The 21,380-nt window shown below is 34.4% G+C and overlaps 1 protein-coding gene across 1 annotated transcript in view; it reads right to left on the bottom strand.

Moving 5' to 3' along the window:
* LOC149802886 (sperm-tail PG-rich repeat-containing protein 2-like) overlaps positions 1-21,380 on the bottom strand; it is a 234,109-nt gene that overhangs the window by 53,842 nt on the left and 158,887 nt on the right. The window contains exon 11 of the mRNA XM_089952356.1: positions 12,960-13,072. Within this exon, the coding sequence (XP_089808482.1) occupies positions 12,960-13,072 (113 nt within the window). The remainder of the gene's footprint in view (positions 1-12,959; positions 13,073-21,380) is intronic.

Raw genomic sequence — 21,380 nt, forward strand, 5'->3', positions numbered from 1 at the left:
TGTACAAAAATTGTGGAAACAGAATAAAATGATAATAAAAGGAAGGAAAACAGGAAACATGCTGATTGGCACATTTAAAATGCCACATGAAACTTGTGTATACTGACAGTAATTTTAAACATGGAAAACATACACTGTGTGTAGATCTCTCGTATCAAAATTAGCTTTATTACACAGGTTTGGAAGATGCATCCAAGGGATACTAAAATAATTTTGTTTTAATGCCTATATGTTGTCTAATATTGATTATTATTCAACATTTAGAGAAAATCAATGTACAAGAATATTATATAGAATACATAAAACACAAAAAGTACAGTGTAAACATTAACCTTGATGCTAACATCATCAGCAACTAAGTATCATGAGCTGAAGTTGCACAAAAGTATGCTGCATACATTATCCTTGATGCCAATATCATCAGCAACCAAGGACCATGAGGTAAAGTGGCACAAAGTATGCTGCAAACATTATCCTTGATGCCAATATCATCAGCAACCAAGGACCATGAGGTAAAGTGGCACAAAAGTATGCTGCAAACATTACCCTTGAAGCCATAATCATCAGCAACCAAGTACCATAAGCTGAAGTGGCATAAAGTATGCTCCATACATTATCATTGATGCCATCACCGTCAGCAACCAAGTACCATAAGCTGAAGTGGCACAAAGTATGCTGCATACATTATCATTGATGCCATCACCATCAGCAACCAAGTACCATAAGCTGAAGTGGCACAAAATATGCTGCATACATTATCCTTGATGCCATCATCATCAGCAACCAAGGACCATGAGGAAAAGTGGCACAAAAGTATGCTGCAAACATTATCCTTGATGCCAATATCATCAGCAACCAAGGACCATGAGGTAAAGTGGCACAAAAGTATGCTGCAAACATTATCCTTGATTCCAATATCATCAACAACCAAGGACCATGAGGTAAAGTGGCACAAAAGTATGCTGCAAACATTATCCTTGATGCCAATAGCATCAGCAACCAAGGATCATGAGGTAAAGTGGCACAAAGTATGCTGCATACATTATCATTGATGCCATCACCATCATCATCCAAGGTCCATGAACTGAAGTGGCACAAAAGTACACTGCATACATTACCCTTGAAGCCATAATCATCAGCAACCAAGGACCATAAGCTGAAGTGGCACAAAGTATGCTGCATACATTATCATTGATGCCATCACCGTCAGCAACCAAGTACCATAAGCTGAAGTGGCACAAAGTATGCTGCATACATTATCATTGATGCCATCACCATCAGCAACCAAGTACCATAAGCTGAAGTGGCACAAAATATGCTGCATACATTATCCTTGATGCCATCATCATCAGCAACCAAGGACCATGAGGTAAAGTGGCACAAAAGTATGCTGCAAACATGATCCTTGATGCCAATATCATCAGCAACCAAGGACCATGAGGTAAAGTGGCACAAAGTATGCTGCAAACATTATCCTTGATTCCAATATCATCAGCAACCAAGGACCATGAGGTAAAGTGGCACAAAAGTATGCTGCAAACATTATCCTTGATGCCAATATCATCAGCAACCAAGGACCATGAGGTAAAGTGGCACAAAGTATGCTGCATACATTATCCTTGATTCCAATATCATCAGCAACCAAGGACCATGAGGTAAAGTGGCACAAAAGTATGCTGCAAACATTATCCTTGATTCCAATATCATCAGCAACCAAGGACCATGAGGTAAAGTGGCACAAAGTATGCTGCAAACATTATCCTTGATGCCAATATCATCAGCAACCAAGGACCATGAGGTAAAGTGGCACAAAAGTATGCTGCAAAGATTATCCTTGATGCCAATATCATCAGCAACCAAGGATCAAGAGCTAAAGTGGCACAAAAGAGACACACAAAATGACTTTTAAAAATGTCAGCTCTTGCATACAAAACCATAAATGGGCATACTCCTGCTTATACAGCCGAAACGTTGCAACATAATTTGTGAAACTATTTCATTATGCACAGCCAGGTAGAGGAATCCTAAGATTTCTATATTGCTGTATGCATGGAAAAATTCAAATGCAGTTTTCAGTCTTAGGTGCAGTGATATGGAACTCACTTCCCATAATGTCAGAATGGCAAGTCCATCAAATAGTTTAAACAGTAAATTTCTTGAATTTGTGCAAAGAATGTAAAATGTTTTAGTAGTAATATTAATTCTTTTACTTACTTTTATTAACTTACATTATCTGTTATCATGACTTATTATCTCATAATAGTTTTTTCTATACCATATTGTTGTGCTGTGTTCTATGATGTTATGTACATGTTACTTTTGAAGCTTTTAGAGTCGTGGAACATCAAAGGATATCATTTATGTGCTAAATGAGTCAACCTCTAAAGATAAAGAATTATTATTATTATTACTATTATTATTATTATTATTATTACTATTATTATCATTATTGCTATTGTTTAAGCATGTTTAATATTATTATTGCTATTGTTTTTAGTATGTTTATTATTATTATTACTATTGTTTTTAGAATGTTTATTATTTTTATTATTTTTGCTATTGTTTTTAGCATGTTTATTATTACTGCTATTGGTTTTAGTATGTTTAAAATTATTATTATTATTATTATTATTTCATTACTGAGCAACCAAGAACAGTAGCAAGCATTAACAACTATCTACCTGAGAGTGGGCATATTCTAAATTCTGGGATTAATCAGGTGAGAGGTGGAGTCTTGAAAACAGAAGTTATGTTGCCTCCATGCTGGGAATATTACATCCATCAAACACTGATCCTTGATCCCTTGATTTGAGGCATCCATTTATTTCCGATACAAGGCCAGGAAATTCCATGTGGATGTATGATAAATAAATACATAAATTGGGCATAAAACGCAATTGGCTATCAAATTCACAACATTAATATTCTAATCTTACCACATTAAATGGTAAAGGTGAATAAGAAACGTGGTGACTTTATATTCCGTATAATAAAGTATGAAGAAACCAAATTAGCAGACTGGTGAAGAAATAAAAAAAATTCATTATTTGTATACCTAATAAATTTCACCATAATCGAGTAAAATAGTTTCAATAAAGAACACTATTTGATGCTTGCAATTACAATTAGGTCAAATTTCACCACTATTGCGAGTTTGTCATTGCAAAGCATTTTTCTTTACAATAGGCATACAAAACTTTATTGCTTTCCTTAAATTAAACAATCTCCCCTAGCATGACATATGGCTAAAAGTGAGTGATATGACCCCTATGCAGCAAGAAAATTGGGATCATACAAAGGCAAATATTATCTAAATCCAAAAATGCCTTTTTCCCCATGGGATAAGTATCACACCTGCCAGAACATGACATGTCCTGTAAAAACATTTTCTTACTCTCAAACCCCTTGATTAAGTTGTGCTTAGATAAGCATAATTTTCAGTAATGAGAGAGAGAGAGAGAGAGAGAGAGAGAGAGAGAGAGCAAATTTTTTATGTCATGGTAATGCCTATAACCTATACAAAAGTAAACAGTTGGGCTTAATACATAAGAAAAACTGTCACTTCAGGACAGTTTATACAGTTGATTGTCATGGAGGTGATTATAAGGTAAGCTAGTCAGAGATAAACAACTGCTTTTACATAGACTACTTCACTGCCTGACAACAGCAAGGGTGAGTTTGCATTACGAATCCTCTGAAGGAGAACCCATCAAATTAATTTGCATAGTTAAAGTACAGTACATCAAGTGGAACAAATCAATTTGTTTGAAGTTAGGTTAACCAAAAAGACACCTATTTAAAAAAGAAGGAATTTTACACTACTAGCTTTTAGTGGTAATGTTAAGACCATCTTTATTATAGATTATTGGGCTGTTTATGATCATTGAAGTCACATTTTTACTCAATATATTACTTTGCATTTAAGTGTGATTCATTTTTGAAGGAAACATGTTAAAACAGCTATGATTCAGTGAAGGATGAGCCACTGGCAAACAAAGCTCAGTAAAATTACATTTTTGAACTCCTTGTTGCTGGAATTTGACATGATGAGGTGCAACTGTGAGGGGAAGCATTTAATTCTTTGTACATACTACAAACACCATATTAAATTTGTCATTCTGGTGTGTATGACACAGTAACACCAACTAACGTCTGGACAATGCATGAATGCTGATCCCAAAAGTAAGAATGACATTTAAATATTCTAACTACTGTGGCCATTGCATGTTTAACACTCCCTCTCAGAAATGCGGATTATCAAAGATTATTTCCTATGTTGAGAAAAATTCAACAAGACTTTTGGGCAAGTTTGAACAACATTACCACCCAGTCTCTGATGAACTCTAGTGACGTCTGCATCACCTTCAAACCTGCCATGGAACTGCTGTACAGCTGACACCTGCATCACGGTCAAACCTGCCATGGAACTGCTGTACAGTTAACACCTGCATCACCTTCAACCCTGCCATGGAACTGTTGTACAGTCTACAGCTAGTCAAGACTATTCCATTGTCCAATGGATTTTAAAGACAGAAACTTTGTTGTTTTTTTTGTAATGTCAACATAGTTGTAACTAGGTGAGTGTGTTTCCATGTATTTTTGTGTGGTGATGATATCTGACAATGCTAAGGGACCGGCCATTTAATTTTCTTTGATGGACATTACTTTAAAAGAAAAGATCAAGCCTCCAAATAGCCTTGAAAAAATACTCTTCCTCTGATTTGTAAGAAAACAAAAGAACTAATTAGATCTATTACATTACATTATATTTTCTGTCTGAAAGCATATTAAATGTTTATACAAAAACAGACATTTTATTTTATTTGTAATTTTTTTATTCAGATTTAAATTTCAATCATTATCTATGTGCTTATATTAGTAGATAACTTCTTTCCAATTTTAAAATGTAGCTTGTTTTGAGTCACTCACTTACCCCCCCCCCCCCCCTTTGCCTCCTGGGAACCTTAAAATATACTTTTTGAGTCTCCAAGAAACACCAGCACTGTCAGGAGATTGGCAGGTATTTATGTATGCATGTAACAACACATTCCTCGCTATACGGTGTTTCAAAATTTATCCACTCAAAAATGTATCCAAAACAAAGATAAAGGAAATAAAGAGTCAAAACCTTAAAATATAAAGTCCAATTTCTCATATTAGCCACTCCTTCTAAAAGTCCAAAACTTTCTCAGCTAGAACACATCTCAGGGCAAAAATATTACGTCCATTACTTGCCTCTTATTGTATGCAAATTAGTATTCAACTGTTCTACTTTAGTCAGCCCAATAGCAGAGATGAATAGAACTGATTATTATATTTAATAATAGGATTTTGAAAGGTTAAGTTTACTGTCTGACAGTCTGCAATTCATTGTGACCTCCATCCTGAAGTACAAGCTCTTGGGTACATCCTTCGGAAAAACTAAATGTTTGTTGGGAAAGTGCATCAATTTGGCTAGGATTGTACATATAGTTCCAAGAAGCTTCCGATATCCTGCTATAATATGCGTGCAAAGCTGTGCCCCAAACAGTTCAATAGGAATGCAATGGCAAACAGAAAATACCCTTTACAGATTGCAGACTTGGGCAGCATTTGTATGACATCATTTTCTAAAAATAGCTAGTCACATGCTTTCAAACAATGAGACAGGATAATGAATGTCTGAGCAATATTTTAAGTAAAACTTAAAGTTTTTGATTTTTTTTGTACAAAAATTAAGTAATCTAATTACTTACCAAAAGTACCAATGCATACCTTTAAAAGAGATTCTGCAATATACATTCAAAGGTATGCATAACAAGTAAATATTCATCAGATATTAACAACGTATAAAGAATCTGACTGAAGTTACAATGTAGTGAAAACTGGTCCCCCGTCAATACTTCTGTAGTCAAAATAGGAACAAAATCTGATTTCATTTAATGCAAAAAACTCATCAAATCAATAATTTAAATTTTTATCAAAGCAGAAATTACTGTAATGAAATATAATCATGACCACACATTATAAATATAAAATTTAAAAAAAACTCTTAAATCATCATTATCATCTCGATCATTATCAATACATGTACTTTTTTATTGAAAAACATTTTCAAATTTACTGAAACTGATTGAATGATGAAAAATAGATGAAGATAATGGCATTGATGATGAATATGAAAAATAATATATATTATTATTGTCATTACTAATAATATTATTGATAAAAAGATGTAAAATTATATGTACAGACAGGTACAACACTCAGTTACCATAAGTTCCCTGGTATATTATCCTGTCTTTAAGGAAAAAAGGGTTGAGGGTTCAAACCCTGACCAAGTGTGTGTATGTGTGTGTGTGTGTGTGTGTTTGGATTTTTTAACATAGCTTTAACAATTTTTCAGTCATATCGGTATGATGTCTGCAGACTCTGGCAGTATATAATGATGTCTAGAACTGGGGCATCATGCCGCAGACATGTAGCATGATGTCTCACCCAGTCACATTATTCTGACACCAGGCTGACCAATCCTAACACTAACATCTTAATGCGGAGTGCCAAGTGAGGCAGCTGTTAGTACCATTTTTATAAGTCTTTGGTATGACTCGGCCGGGGATCAAACCCATGACCTCCTGCATCTGAGGATGATGCTCTAACCACTAAGCCACTGGAGCAGTCCCTGGCCAAGTCATAACAAAGACACACACACAAACATGCGTGCCCACCCCCCACACCCCCCCACACAGAGGAAAGTCAATCGGTCACTTACACAACATTTATTAAGAAAATTTATTACCGCCCCCTTCCACACATACTTCAGGATATTCTTCTTTACTGCAAAACAAAAAACCCTAATCCATCAGCACATAATGTGCCAATAAGTCAGGGTCTATACTGTTTATTCTACAGATCAATCATAACAAAACTGCATGGACCTAGATCTACTAGCACAGTGTATGATAGTAGATCTGGGTCTATGTTGCTTTCCTTTGGATCAAACTTGTATGAAATATATATGAAAACCGTAAGGCTTACTAGACTTACCAATGAATTAAAACTGTACTTAAATGTTGATAAAATGAAGTACATGTATATAAAATATACCTTGGTTTTACATGTTCTTTAATTCTATACTAAGTGTCCTTGTTATACAATCAGTCATCATCTGAACTGGGGAGCAGCCATATCCATTTCTACAGACATTACCCCTTTGTTACCGATCAAACCTTCCATCTGATCATGATCTCTTCTGATAACAGAAATCTTACTGACACAGATAAAGTTCACAACAATGAAATTCCATGTAAAAAAAAAGCATTACATATTGTGTTAGGGAGCATTACCATTAGCAACCATATGTTCCAAATGAAGTTTTTACTTTGCGCTGTATGAAAGCTGTTGTATGGTTTGTTAAATAAAAAGGTCAACAGAATATTATCTCACAAGGGTGCCCGTCAGATCAATCACTGATACATAGATCTTAACTATAATCAGACTGATTTAATCTTATAACTTTTATCATATGTGATGCATGTAATAATGCATAGTGTTTGATGTGATCAAAGAATCAAAATATAGTATCTTGTTTTCCAATAACAAAACCAGCTTTCTATCTCTTAATCCTGGGATTGTATCCTTAGTGTAGTAATTCCTCATACATATAAACTAGCCTGGCTTGTATAAAACTCTTCTAACATTTCTCGACTGAAAACTTGAAGAGAGATATTAATTATGAATGTGTTCATGATCAATATGGACTACTTGTAGGAACAAAAGTCAATTTAATCAACATTCCCATGCACCGTACATTCTATATTGGTGTTACGGTTACAATGCATATGGCCTCTCTGTGGACATCGACTTGCAAAGGTGCTTACATCTAATTCAAGACATTTGCTTGATTTTGTTCTGTCTTATTTCATACCAATGAATTTGATGGATGGATCTGATATCATTGCCTTCACCCCCAAACTAAGACCTTGAAACGAGAAACATTTGATTTGCAACTTGTACCCACTTGTATCTGAGAAATAAAGTCTTGCTCAAAAAGAAGCTTGAGTTTCCATGAAAAAAGTGAGAGAATGTTTTGATGACTGACATGCTGTTTATAGTGAATACAGTTAATTTACCCATAATGTTCATGTATTTACTTTTACAAGAAGTCAGTCATAATGGCAAGAAAATGAATTGCAATCATTTCTAAAAGTTACTCATACCAATAAGAAAATGATTTGTTACCAACATATTTGTCAAATTTTTATAAAATCAGCTGTGCCTGATATTGCTGATAGAGATTATTTATTTTCAATCAATGTTTTGTTAATGTGATATATTTATGGAACAGTGTCACTCAATCGATTGGCCGAATGATTTACTCCAAGGTTAATATCATTCTGTCATGCAAGATTGTATCTGTGAGAATACTGAATGATGATTGTTTGCAACCAGACAATATAGTGTATATAAATATAGTTGCATACAAAAGAGACATCTGTTTTCAAATATATTGATTTAATATGTTTTAATGCAATCTTTATTGGCATTTTGTTTGTTTATTTGGTTTGTTAACTATGAGTGGTGCTATTTTATCAAAAAATCAATAGAGACATTGAAAGTGATGATTAATCAATAACAGATGATTGGTAAAATACAAAACCAACTAAACATTCATTTAAGATTTTCCGTGATTGAATGTAAACAAATTTTGTTTCCTTTTTTCACTGTTTGACTTTATGGGAAGAAAATCTTTAATAAAAATTTAATTTGCGAATAACTGCTTCCAGTTAATTATACATAGAAAAATGTCAACAACATGGCAGATGACAAATGTGTAAGACTGTTTGACTTCATTGGATACAATCTATTTAACTGTTATGAAGTATGTGAAAATGACAAAGTCTATAGAAAAGGAGAAAAATATTCTTCAGGACTTTCAGCTGATTCTTGAGCATAAACCTACTTGCAAAATCAACACAACGATTTTGAACAAAAACTTAACAGATAACAAATGCTGATGATATTCAGGGAATGCTGGTGTATGAAAACAGACAATAAGGTACTCGCCAGCTACCCTTTGAGGGGCCCCTAGTAGCAGAGTGGTCTCAGGCACTCGCCATTACAGACTGCTGACATGTCACCTCTGTCCATGGTGGTTTGAGTCTCAGGCTAATGGCCAGTGTAGGACTGTAAGAGAGCTTGCCAGTAGGTTCCCATGGGTCAGTGGCTCTTCCCAGGTTTTCCTGGGTTCTTCCTACATTAATTATACTGGCCACCGTTTATAGCCTGTCATGTGCTGAAAAATGTCATTAAACCTACAACAACCAACCAACTTACTCTTTGATCTTGCTATCATTTGTTAGTTGGTTGGTTAGTTGATTGGTTTTGATGGTACTCTGCCAAGGAAGTGCAAGCTGACTGCCTGTCCTAAGGAAACACAGATGCAATCAACCTGTGCTGGTCATGGCAGGTATTGAACCCAGGATGCTTGAATTACAAATCTACCACAGCTACTGCAGTCCCCTACGCTCATCTGTTGAAAAGTACCAGCAGGGAGCCTATGTAACTTGATTTGCATAGCACTGGATACATAATCCAAGGGTGCTGGTATCATACCAATACAGGTTCATTGCTTTGATTGCAAGACACTCAGCTCTCATTTAATCAGAATGATATAACGGGTAAGGTGCTCAATATTGTCAAAACTAACCAGTCAAGCGACCAAGCAAGGTATTCGTTTGCATTAAATTTTATCTTGTACATAATGACTAGACTCAGTGAAGTACTCTGCCTCTTCATTCCCAATCTCAGCTACGTATTGTTGTCAGCGTAATCTAACACAACCAACGATGTTCAAGACAGCATGCTTTAGCACAGTATCCAGCTTTTCTTTGATGCTGATGGATTAGACTCTGCTGGGGGTCAAAGGTGACAAGAATTTACTCTAAGGAAGGTATACTGTGAATATTCAACAGATGTATTGCCACTATGATCTGTTTAGAAATGTATATATTTTTTTCTCTCCAAAAGTTTTACTGATGGAACAGTAATGAGGGATGATGATTTTAAACAGTCAAACATGTCAAATTTGAAAAGTAAACCAACTGAAATTCTAGTCATATCAAATCAAACACACAAGCATAAACACTTTTTTATGTTTTGTATAATAACAATGTCAGCTTCAACTAAATGTCTGTACACACCATATTTTCAAAATCTAGAAGTGTTATGACAAAAATGATTTTATTCTATTATCATGAAATATAACGCACACTTTACTGGCCCAAATAATTTTCAATATTTCTCTTTCCCACCCTATTGCCCACTTAATCCCTTTTCACTTGGCACCTTGGATCTCAGCTTAATTTTCTTCCATTCCATGGATTTTAGCACACTGTGCTATGGGTGTATTTTTTTGCACAGTGGAACATGGGTGTATTATTTTGCACATGGCAGCATGGGTGTATTTTTTGCACAAATGACATGGTGTATAATTTGCACAATGCACCATGGGTGTATTTTTGCAGTGTGACATGGGTGTATTTGTTGCACAAATGACATGGGTGTACATTTTGCATAATGCGTCATGGGTGTTTCTTTGCACAATGTGACATGAGTGTAGCAAATGTACATATTAGCAAGACCATAAATTAAAATTATGTCTGATAAAAAAAATACTTTTTCTAATGCATTTACTTGATGTAGCTTTTTCTTTTTGTTTGAAAATCATTGACAATGGCACAAATAAATGGCATTTAGTAATGTCTGATTTGCAAGGTTATGAGACATAAAAAAGCAATACAAAGGACAACTAAACCTGATAAATGCAGACTAAAATTTAATTTACATAAACACATTAAACAGGATTGCAATTAAACCTTTTAAATGATTTATTTTAGAATATTCTTCATGGCCAATACTGAGCAAAGACTCAAAATGCCAGACTGAAACATTTTGTACTAAATGCCAAATTAACTACACTCAGATTAATATCTTTAAAAAACAAGATGTTTATTGTAAAAAAATTATAACAGACATTTGAATGGTGGAATTAATACTGTCTCTACTTGCTTATAAGTCACATATTACTGTAACCAACATATTCCCTGATCTGTTGCATAATGTACCATCAGATCAGGGTCTGTGTTGTTTGTTCTACCGATTACTCTTAACAAACTGCACAGACCCATATTTGCTGGTGCATTATGTGATGGCAGATCTGAGTCTGTGCAGTTTGCAGTTGGATTTGACCTATAAGCAAGTAAATATTGTACCAAATTTAAGTTGAATTAATCTGATCTGATCTATATCAGGGAAATAATTAGCCCTGATTTCTTACTTGCCCAAGGAAAGCAAATTATGAAGTACAGTGTACATAGGTGTGGTAATGTGAAAATAGTTATAGGTGACATTTTTTGACTTATTCATGTCATACTCATTTGTTAAGATCAAAAAACAATATAGTCCTATTTCTCTTTGTAAAACATATCCAAAATAAAATATGCATAATTGATTTAGACTATTTTGGGGGTAATTGTTCAATCTTTAAAAAGTAAAGTTTTGTTCCACAAATGGAATTATGGCAAAAAAGACAGACTTCTGAATGGTGGAATTAATACTGTCTCTACTTGCTTATAAGTTACTATCAATCTTTGTTATATAACTATGCAACTGCATATTTTGTTTTTCAGTATTTTCTGTCCTGAACTGAAGATAAGTGAATGGGGCACTAAACAGTGTACAGTAGTCATGAAATCTGCAAGACATTGTTCACAAACACATGCAGAAAAAAGGAAAGAATTTCTTATGAGTAAATTCAATCTGAAAACGTTTCTAATACAGTAATATTTTAGTGCAAGATTCATTCTTTAAGGTGTAAACTGTCATCGACTGGTCACAAATTATCATTGACTGGTCAGGTCACAAACTATCACTGACTCGTCACAAATTACCATTTGCTGGTCAGGTTAAAAACTATCATCAACTGGTCACAAATTATCATCGACTACTGGTCATAAATTATCATTGACTGGTCACAAATTAACATCGACTACTGGTCATAAATTATCATTGACTGGTCACAAATTAACATTTGATGGTCAGGTTAAAAACTATCATCAACTAGTCACAAATTATCATCGACTACTGGTCATAAATTATCATTGACTGGTCACAAATTATCAATTACTAGTGGTCACAAACTATCATTGAGTGGTCACAAATTTTCACTGAGTGGTCACAAATTATCATTGACTAGTCATAAATTATCATTGGCTGGTCACAAATTATCATTGACTGGTCATAAATTATCATTGACTGGTCACAAATTATCATCGACTACTGGTCACAAATTATCATTGGCTGGTCACAAATTATTATTTGCTGTTCAGGTTACAAACTGTCATTGACTGGTCACAAATTACCAATGACTAGTGGTCACAAATTATCACTGAGTGGTCAGAAATTGTCATTGAGTGGTCATAAAGTATCATTGGCTGGTCACAAATTAACATTGTCTGGTCACAAATTATCATTGACTGGTCACAAATTATCATTGACTGGTCACAAATTATCACTGACTGGTCATGGCTGATCACAAATTAACATTGGCTGTTCAGGTTACAAACTATCATTGACTGGTCAAAATTACCAATGACTAGTGGTCATAAATTATCATTGACTGGTCATAAATTATCATTGACTAGTCATGAATTATCATTGATTGGTCATAATTATCATTGATTGGTCATACATTATCATTGATTGGTCACAAATTATCATTGACTGGCCACAAATTATCATTGACTGGTCATAAATTTTGATTGGTCATAAATTATCATTGACTGGTCATAAATTATAAATTATCATTGACTGGTCATAAATTATCATTGATTGGTGACAAATTTCAAGAAGAAGCATATTAATGAGATGAAAATCCAACTCTGCAAACAAAACAATGATTTGTAAAAAAATGCACAAACCTCATAGGCTCCTGGACCTGGTGTGTCCGACTTGAGTTCCTTGAATCTCTTGTCTTTTGTAACCATCAGATTTGCGGCGCGAGAAATTAATTTGGGATCATAGGCACCTGGACCTGAAAGAAAAAATAATTAAATGAAGATAGAAAGAATCTCTTTTTGGAATATTTACCTTACTTTTCGTATAAAATTTTTCTAATTTTGTTATTCAAGAAAACCCTGTTCAGTGGTATGCATACTCCAGACTTTTCATCGCTTGTACTAGGCAGCTCTTTCTGACTTATTACTGGAGATATACTTAAGACGATATATAATGCACATTTGTCTGATTTTGATAACATATTATGTTACTGACAACCAGAGTTTTCATACACAAAATAGAGTTGGTCTATGCTTTCCAAAACATCACTTTGGCAACATTCTGGTACAATTTTGACTTTATATATGCTGTATGTTTTTATATAATTACAAATATGTGGTAGAACAACAGACAGTGGCATAGGAAAAAATTCTGGGTCACCCCCCTCCCATTTAATTCTGGGGGTCTCTTCCAATTAAAAAAATATGTTGTTTGAGGGGAAGTTTGGGCCCCAACCTGGCCTGGTCCACCAAACCCCTCACAGTTGTGGGAGCAGCTTGATTGGTTGCGATGCCAGTGACAACAGACCTATACCAGTGTACATTATTTTCCAAAGGTGCAAAAAATAAATAATAGCTATTTCATCTAATGTTCACTTTTGAGTCTATAAACTGAAATTATTTAGTTCCATTTTAAAAGTCACAGAGTAAAAATGATTGCCTTTAAAAAAATAAATGAAAAACATATTTTCCTTTCAGTCCTAGAAAAACCTTATAAACAGTAATCCATTTAAGATTTACATTATTCACATGTTTTTCTTAAACAAACATTTCAAGATGGAAGAGTTGTTGAAAATGAAATCAGATCCAAGACTTAATTACTGTGTCAAAAAATGATAAAATTTCTACTACATGTATACACATTCAAAATGAAGTGGCAATTTGCCCTCTAACAGAGACTTGGAATGATTGTATGAACTATACATGCTCAAAAAGAAGTGTCAATCTCCTCTCTAATGGAAACCTGAATGACTGTATCAGAACATTGAATACAATAACAGAATAGTTTCAATGCACTGTCTCTTGGCATTATACCTTCACTTTCTTGGAAACTTCAACTTCAATAACCATCTTTAACTGCAATAGCAATAAAGCTAATCATAGACTTTTTAGCAGAGAGTGATCCCTTTGTGCTGTTTTGTGCCATTAGATGGGCAGACATCAAATGAATATTGGCATTTCTAAGTTGGAGTTTGCAGACATATTTTTCAAACTACATTTCATCAAAATAAGCATGTGGAGGTGAAACGTTGTGCTGTGAGAGACAAAATAAGTACCCTCAAGGAATGCTGCCATAGCATCTTAATTGGAGTGGACAGACAATGTTAATTTCAGGAAATTGTATTATTTTCTGCAGTTGTTTCTGTACTTATGTAAACTCAGCTAAACATCTCAAGACCTTTTAAACTCAGAATGTGGTTGGAACCAACTTTCCTTCAAACTTACAAAGACAAATTTTACTTAGCTGCATGAATAAAACAATAAAAAAATGTATAGATACTGGAGACTATAAATACTTTTCCCTTTTTCAAAGAAAATCTTTGCACTTTGACAGCCTAGCCATAGCACTGAAGATGAATTCAAGAAGCTACAAAACTGTTTCACTGTGTATAAACACAAAAACTTTTAAAAACAGGAAAAATGTTTAGAAATGGCAACAGTGACAGAGACTGTATTTTTTCATACATTTTGTTGTTATAGCATTAGCCCCTCCCCCCTCCCCCCACGTAAGCAGCTACCTACAACAGGCATCCATATACTGAATAATGCATCAAACTTGTACCACTGGTAAATGGTTTGACACCTTAATTTCATTCACTGCAACAACAATCAGCAATGGCAATATAATTTACATTGACAGACTGCGTTTAATACTAACAACCTTTTTAAATATTTTTTTTATGATCAAACAGTGATAAAGAAAGAAAGCATGAAGTATGTTAGCTATTCCTAACTTGACCATTTGCAGTCAGTGCACCTGTTGGACAGCCAACTCACCACAGTTTAATTATTTTACCATGTGTCCATACCAGCTGGACAATTAAATTTTTCATGTGATCATCAGTAATAATCAAGATTTTCAATTTGCTCCATCATACTCTGGACGCCAGTTTTATCTTGTTGATCTACACTCTCAATTCCCAGTGGACATAGAAAATATTTTCTTACGAATCTAATTACAATTTTTTGAACAAACTGAGTTTTCTAAGTAAGCTTTAAAAAATTTACTTTTCACATAGCAGTTCTGTCACTTTGTAACAGTAATGAATCCTAATTTCCCTTACTTTGAATAGTATTACTGAATACATCATTGGCTTCCTTGAGAACAATGCTTGAAATTTTTCTATTTATAGTGTTGCAAAAAGTATATACAAATCAAGCCTACAAATAACTCCAATAATTATTTCCATCTTTATTTTAAAACTGTAAAATACTTATCATTTACAATCGGCAGTTTGACCATAAAATCAGGTCCTTAGGGAACAGGATAAGAGATGGAGCTCATTATGTGATTGGAGGGCTCAAGCACAGCATTTCCATCATTGCCGTCCAACGATATGCTCCTACAGTTGTATAAATGGTGAGAGATGCTGGAATTTGCTATGGTCATTGTGAAGCCAAAGTTTAAAGCTCTCCTAGCTTTGTCCCAGATTGGTCAAAGACACAGGTGGATATTACCAAAGGATAATGCTGGACAATGTGTCAATAGCCTTCCCTTTAGCTACTGATGCACTGACAAGCAGGACAATGTGCGGACAGTCTTCTTTTAATTACTGACACATTGACAGGCAGGACAATGTATGGACAGTCTTCTTTTAATTACAGACACATTGACAGGCAGGACAATGTATGGACAGTCTTCTTTTAATTACTGACACACTGACAGGCAGGACAATGTATGGACAGTCTTCTGTTCAATTAGACACATTGACATGCAGGAAATGTTCTGCTCGGGGGACTTTGTCAATGTATTCCAAGAAAGACATACAGGTTGAGGTGCAAAAATTTTCCCAGACATCTTTGTATAGACAATGAAATAATAAATGAAATGTATAAAATTATTTCATGCTAACAAGATTGCCAAGATCCTCTTGTAACTTTTAAAAATGGATGAACACTTTAACACAATAACCCCATGCGATGACTTTACGAGGCAGAAGGTAGTAGCCTACTGCCGAGCTCTGTAGCGTCATGGTCATGCATGATACACTAAAGTGGGTAGTATTATAGAAAGTTAGACAGATGTAGCTCTACAATGATACCAAATAATCTGGAATATCTAGTTGCACTACAAAATACAGGTAGAAAAACCACATTTTTTGGACCCGTCTTTTTTTAACCCAAAATTTGACTGTGGTCGGAATCTGATTTTGTGTCCGGATTTTAGACTTTTTGGTCTCAGATATAAGGCAAACTGGTATGAACTGCAAACAGACAGATAAGCCTTTGCAAAAAGTAGGATAAGATGGGCATTTGAATAAAGAGTGATCTCCATACAAAAATAATGGCTCTGTTTAGCAAAAAAAATATTAAAAAAAATAAATAAAAAAATAAATAAAAAAATTTTACCCTTCTGCTCATGCACGAGTCAAATAGCCAATGAAAATAGATGTTTCTAACACCACTAGGCAGTATGTTATTGAAAGATGACCGGGGATTTGGTGTTTTCTAGTCTATTCAGAAATAGCTTTCAAAATGTGTTTCCTACTCTATTTTTAGGCAAAAATGACAAAAAGCTCCAGGGGTTAATATGTTAAACAGACATGGATGCATAGAATAATATATAAATCTTGAAATAAAATTGTAGATAACGAAAATGTTTGGAAATGCAAAATGGAATGACTGAATGGCATGCAAAATGGAATGACCAAATGCCATGCCAAATGGAATGACTGAATGGCATGCCAAATGGAATGACTGAATGGCATGCAAAACAGAATGACCGAATGGCATGCCAAATGGAATGACTCAATGGCATTCAAAATGGAATGACTCAATGGCATGCCAAATAGAATGACTCAGTGGCATGCAAATTCTGTGTTCAGAAGTCAATATTGTTATTTGGTGTGAATAAAGACTGGACTAGTTTTCAATAATTTTCACAACCCTATTTTACATAATTCTTTTCAGTGTCCATAGATTCATGTCATATGACCATTGTTAACTCACTAAATCCAAGTCAAATATGAGGACCCCTGTATGGTGTATATCTACTGCTGAGTCAGAGAATATAACACAACCATTGGAAAATTTGTCATGAAGTTCAAAGTAATAAAAGGCCATATTTATCTTGTATGCCTCTTGCTAAACTTTTCATGACATTTTAAAATATATCATTAAACTTGTGATAATTTACTGATATCTAAAAATGTACAAATTAAGGCATATATACATGTTTGAAATATCTGCACTTTATATTTTCTTTTGAATACTTTCTATGGGCAGCAATTACATGTAAAATTTGTTGTGCAAACGTACACAGGTAATGTATACTGCTGTTGTATACATTAAGACTTGTACAGATAAAAGATCTAAGACATTAATAAATGAAATCACTTACTTGGTTCAAGTTTTAATATTTAAAAACATCACTTGAACAGGTCAACAACATAATGAAAGCCTTATTAAACATCTCAGTTAAAACATGAAATGCACATCAGACACTTTCCTTCCTTTAAATTTGTCTTCCTTAAGGCCAGAAAACTACATCTAATTCATAAAAATATACAAATGAAAACTTCTTGATTACAGTTTTTCCCCTGAAAAAATTACAGTTCAAAGATTCCATAAAACATATAATGCTTTCAATTTTAAACTCTCATGAGAAAATGACAATTCAAACATCAGTGATAACATTCTATAAGCATGATTCATCTTAAAATTAACTTCAAACATAAAAGAGTTATTCAACTGACTTTCTTCCCAAGTTTTTCCTTTTAAACCTGTTGAATGCCATCGTGTCAATAAGCCACTACATGGTATCTAACTGTCAAACTATACAACCTTTGAATTGAAAGAAAATGTAAGGTTCATGACATTAACCTAAAGATGCTCTGACAATATACTCATTTGGGTTTTCATGGCATTTGTTCAAGGAACTTGATGTAAAAATGGTGCCAAACACAATTTATACTGTATGGCCTTTTTGGGTGGAATATGAAGGATATTAATGCACTCAAGAGGTTAGTCTGGAAAGTCAGTCCTTGCTTCTGGTTATGTTGCACTTAAATTGATCATAGATAGAGAAATTAGGCTCAACTTGAGCCTGGCACTAAGTGTAACTGACAACAGTCAGGGACTTAATTGACACATGAAACAAACACACCTTTATACTTCAGATATAACTTTAAATTTATTGATCGAAAACATGGTATTCAGATAATTGTCTGATTTGTAAACTTTAAAGTGAAGTGCATTTCCAAGTATGAATTTTTTTGCCACATCTGTTCAGTTTGCCAATATACGGATATTAGCGGTTATATACAATCCCTGCAGACATACGTCTACACCATGTAATTTTCCTCTATGTTCTTTTTTTGGCTCTTAGCCTCGATTGGAATGACTTTAATTAAATACATAAGGCCACAATCTTCTCATGTATATGGCAGAAAAATGAAAGATACACACATTTTAGATATCACCTTTACTGGATGAAATATGGTAATGATCAGCCAACTGTTTTCAAGAGACTGATTCAAGGTAATATTTTATCAATGAGATGGCTTATATTTGAAACAGTTTGAAACTTAAAGTACCGAGTAATTGCACTTCTGAATATAGTTCTCTTTTAAAAGTTTTAAAGTTCAAATACTAATGCCTACTCAGAGCTGTCTATTAAATGACAGAGCTTGAGTGATTTTACCTCAGAATGGGCTAGGTTAAATCAGATGCTAAATTTTCTCCCCAAAAAAAGAGAAAACTTTAGCACACTTTTGTTCCAAATGGAACATATGCATACAGTTTAGTCTTGTTAATTCAACTTCAGTTTATCTGACAAATCTTAATAAGATGATTGTGTACAAGTTGTGTGTGTTTGTGCATGTGTGTGATTTTGATTCTTAGCATAGCTTTAAAAAAATTCAGTCATATCGCCAAGATGTCTGCAGTGTCACAGCTTATAGTGATGTCTAGCACTAGGGCATCATGACCATGTCACAGCATCATGTCCCTCCCAGTCACATTATCCTGACACCAGGTCAACCAGTCCTAACACTAACCTCTTAATGCTGAGTGCCAAACAAGGAAGCTGTCACTCTAGTACCATTTTTACAAGTCTTTGGTATGACTTGATCAGGGTTCGAACTCTCAATCTCCCACATCCAAGGCGAATGCTCTAACCACTAGGCCACTGGAGCAGTCCTGTGTACAAGTTGGATACAAATGCAAACTGCACAGACCCAGATCTGTTTTCCCATAATTTGCTGGCAGAATTGGGTCTATACAGTTTTTCTGGACTAATTAGCAGGAAAATAACAGAACACATATCCTGATCTGCCAGTGCTGTATGTGTCAGCATATCAGGGTCAATGTTGTTTGCAGTTTGAATGGAGTTATAAATGAGTACTGGTATATATGGTAACATAATAGCATCACATGATTTTGTAAGTTTTCAAATGGAGATTCCTGAACAATATTTGCAAAAACTGTGCAGGGAATCTGTACATCAGAGTCAAAAAAAAAAAGGGTGAAATCCAACAGGAGGACTGAAAGAGTTAAGCAGACAAAATAACATGGTGATTTCCATCCAGTTGATTGTCATATTTATCATGATGTATACAAACTAGTGACAGGGTCATCATGGCACATTACTGTATGCAGCCCACTCAATTAATCTGAGTGTTGGCAAAGGCAAATGTAGTTTATATGCCCTCCCCCTGTCCCAGTTGTATTATAAGATGACTGGTACCTGACCTAAAATCTATTTTACCTCAGAAAGTGCATTAGGTCCAACTGAAAACCATGACGATTATTGCAACAAAATGTATGTTAACAATCCAAGGACAATTAGTCTCATTTTCAAAACTTTGAGTCTCAGAGTGTAATTACTACTGTGTTTAGTCCATAGCACTGGGTATGGATTGTATTGGTGTGGAATATCGTGTCTGACCATTCTGCGTACTTAAGTGTTTCAAGAAATATGCTTGACTGTCTTCTTCATTTCAAATTGGCTTGCTTAGGAAATATAGATTTAATATGGTGCCATGAAAAGAAACAGTTCTAGTGGAAGCCATTTAAAACTGAAACCATTTCTTCAGTAATTTAATTCATCCAGCATTTTAACGACTATGATTCAGATTAATGTGAAACTAAAGGGCCTTAACTGCATGTACTACAATGCAACAGTTAAATCAAAGTCGTGATCAAATCAGGCTTACCAAACAGTAAAGGTTGATAACAACAGTATGTGTGTTAGCACAGTATAAATGGGATGTTGTTCATTGGTCAAAAACAGTATGTGTGTTAGCACAGTATAAATGGGATGTTGTTCATTGGTCAAAAACAGTACTCACATCTAATTTGTTTACAATACTTCATGTCCAAAATCTAATTATTAAACAAAATCACTAAAGTCCACTTTTTTTACCATACCTTTTTGCTTGATAATTTCATTTATTAAGAGGGGGCCCCAAGTGGCTCTCCATTACAGATCACTGCCATCTCACCTGTCTGCATGGGTTTGAGTCTCAGATTCGGCTAATGTGGGTATGTGAGAAAGCTTGCCAGTAGTTTCTCGTGGATTGGTGGTTCTTTCCGGGGTTCTCCCGGTTTCTTCCTCCACCATTAATACTGGCCACCATGTATAGCCTATTGTGTGCTGAAAAATGGTGTTAAACCCTACAACAACAACTACATTTATTAAGCAATTTTTATGAAAGGAATTGTTTGTTTATGTTTGTAAATTTGGTATGAAAATTAACATTACACACATAAATGATGAATATAAATTCACAGACAATAAGAACATTCATGCCAATAAAACTAAGCGGTTTCAAAATAATATTTTTGTCAAAAAGAATATTCCCTTCCTACTTTTTCATTTTTTTAAATCAAGAATCAATTTATCAATTTTTTTCATGTCTCAAGTAAATTTTTCATATAATTATCAAAGACATTTGCAGACATCCAGAATTTGTGCCAGAATCTTCACCAGAAGAATATATGCCTAGATATATGTTTGAAATCCAGCAAAGATTGGATTAGATCAAAGACAAATTCGGACTAATACAAATGTCACAAATCTACAGCCATCATCATGCTGATGAAAATTGGGAACGGTTTTCATGC

This window comes from Sinohyriopsis cumingii, chromosome 3, assembly GCF_028554795.1.
Source record: "Sinohyriopsis cumingii isolate HCF-2022 chromosome 3, ASM2855479v2, whole genome shotgun sequence".
In the NCBI taxonomy this organism is placed as follows: Eukaryota; Metazoa; Mollusca; class Bivalvia; order Unionida; family Unionidae; genus Sinohyriopsis; species Sinohyriopsis cumingii.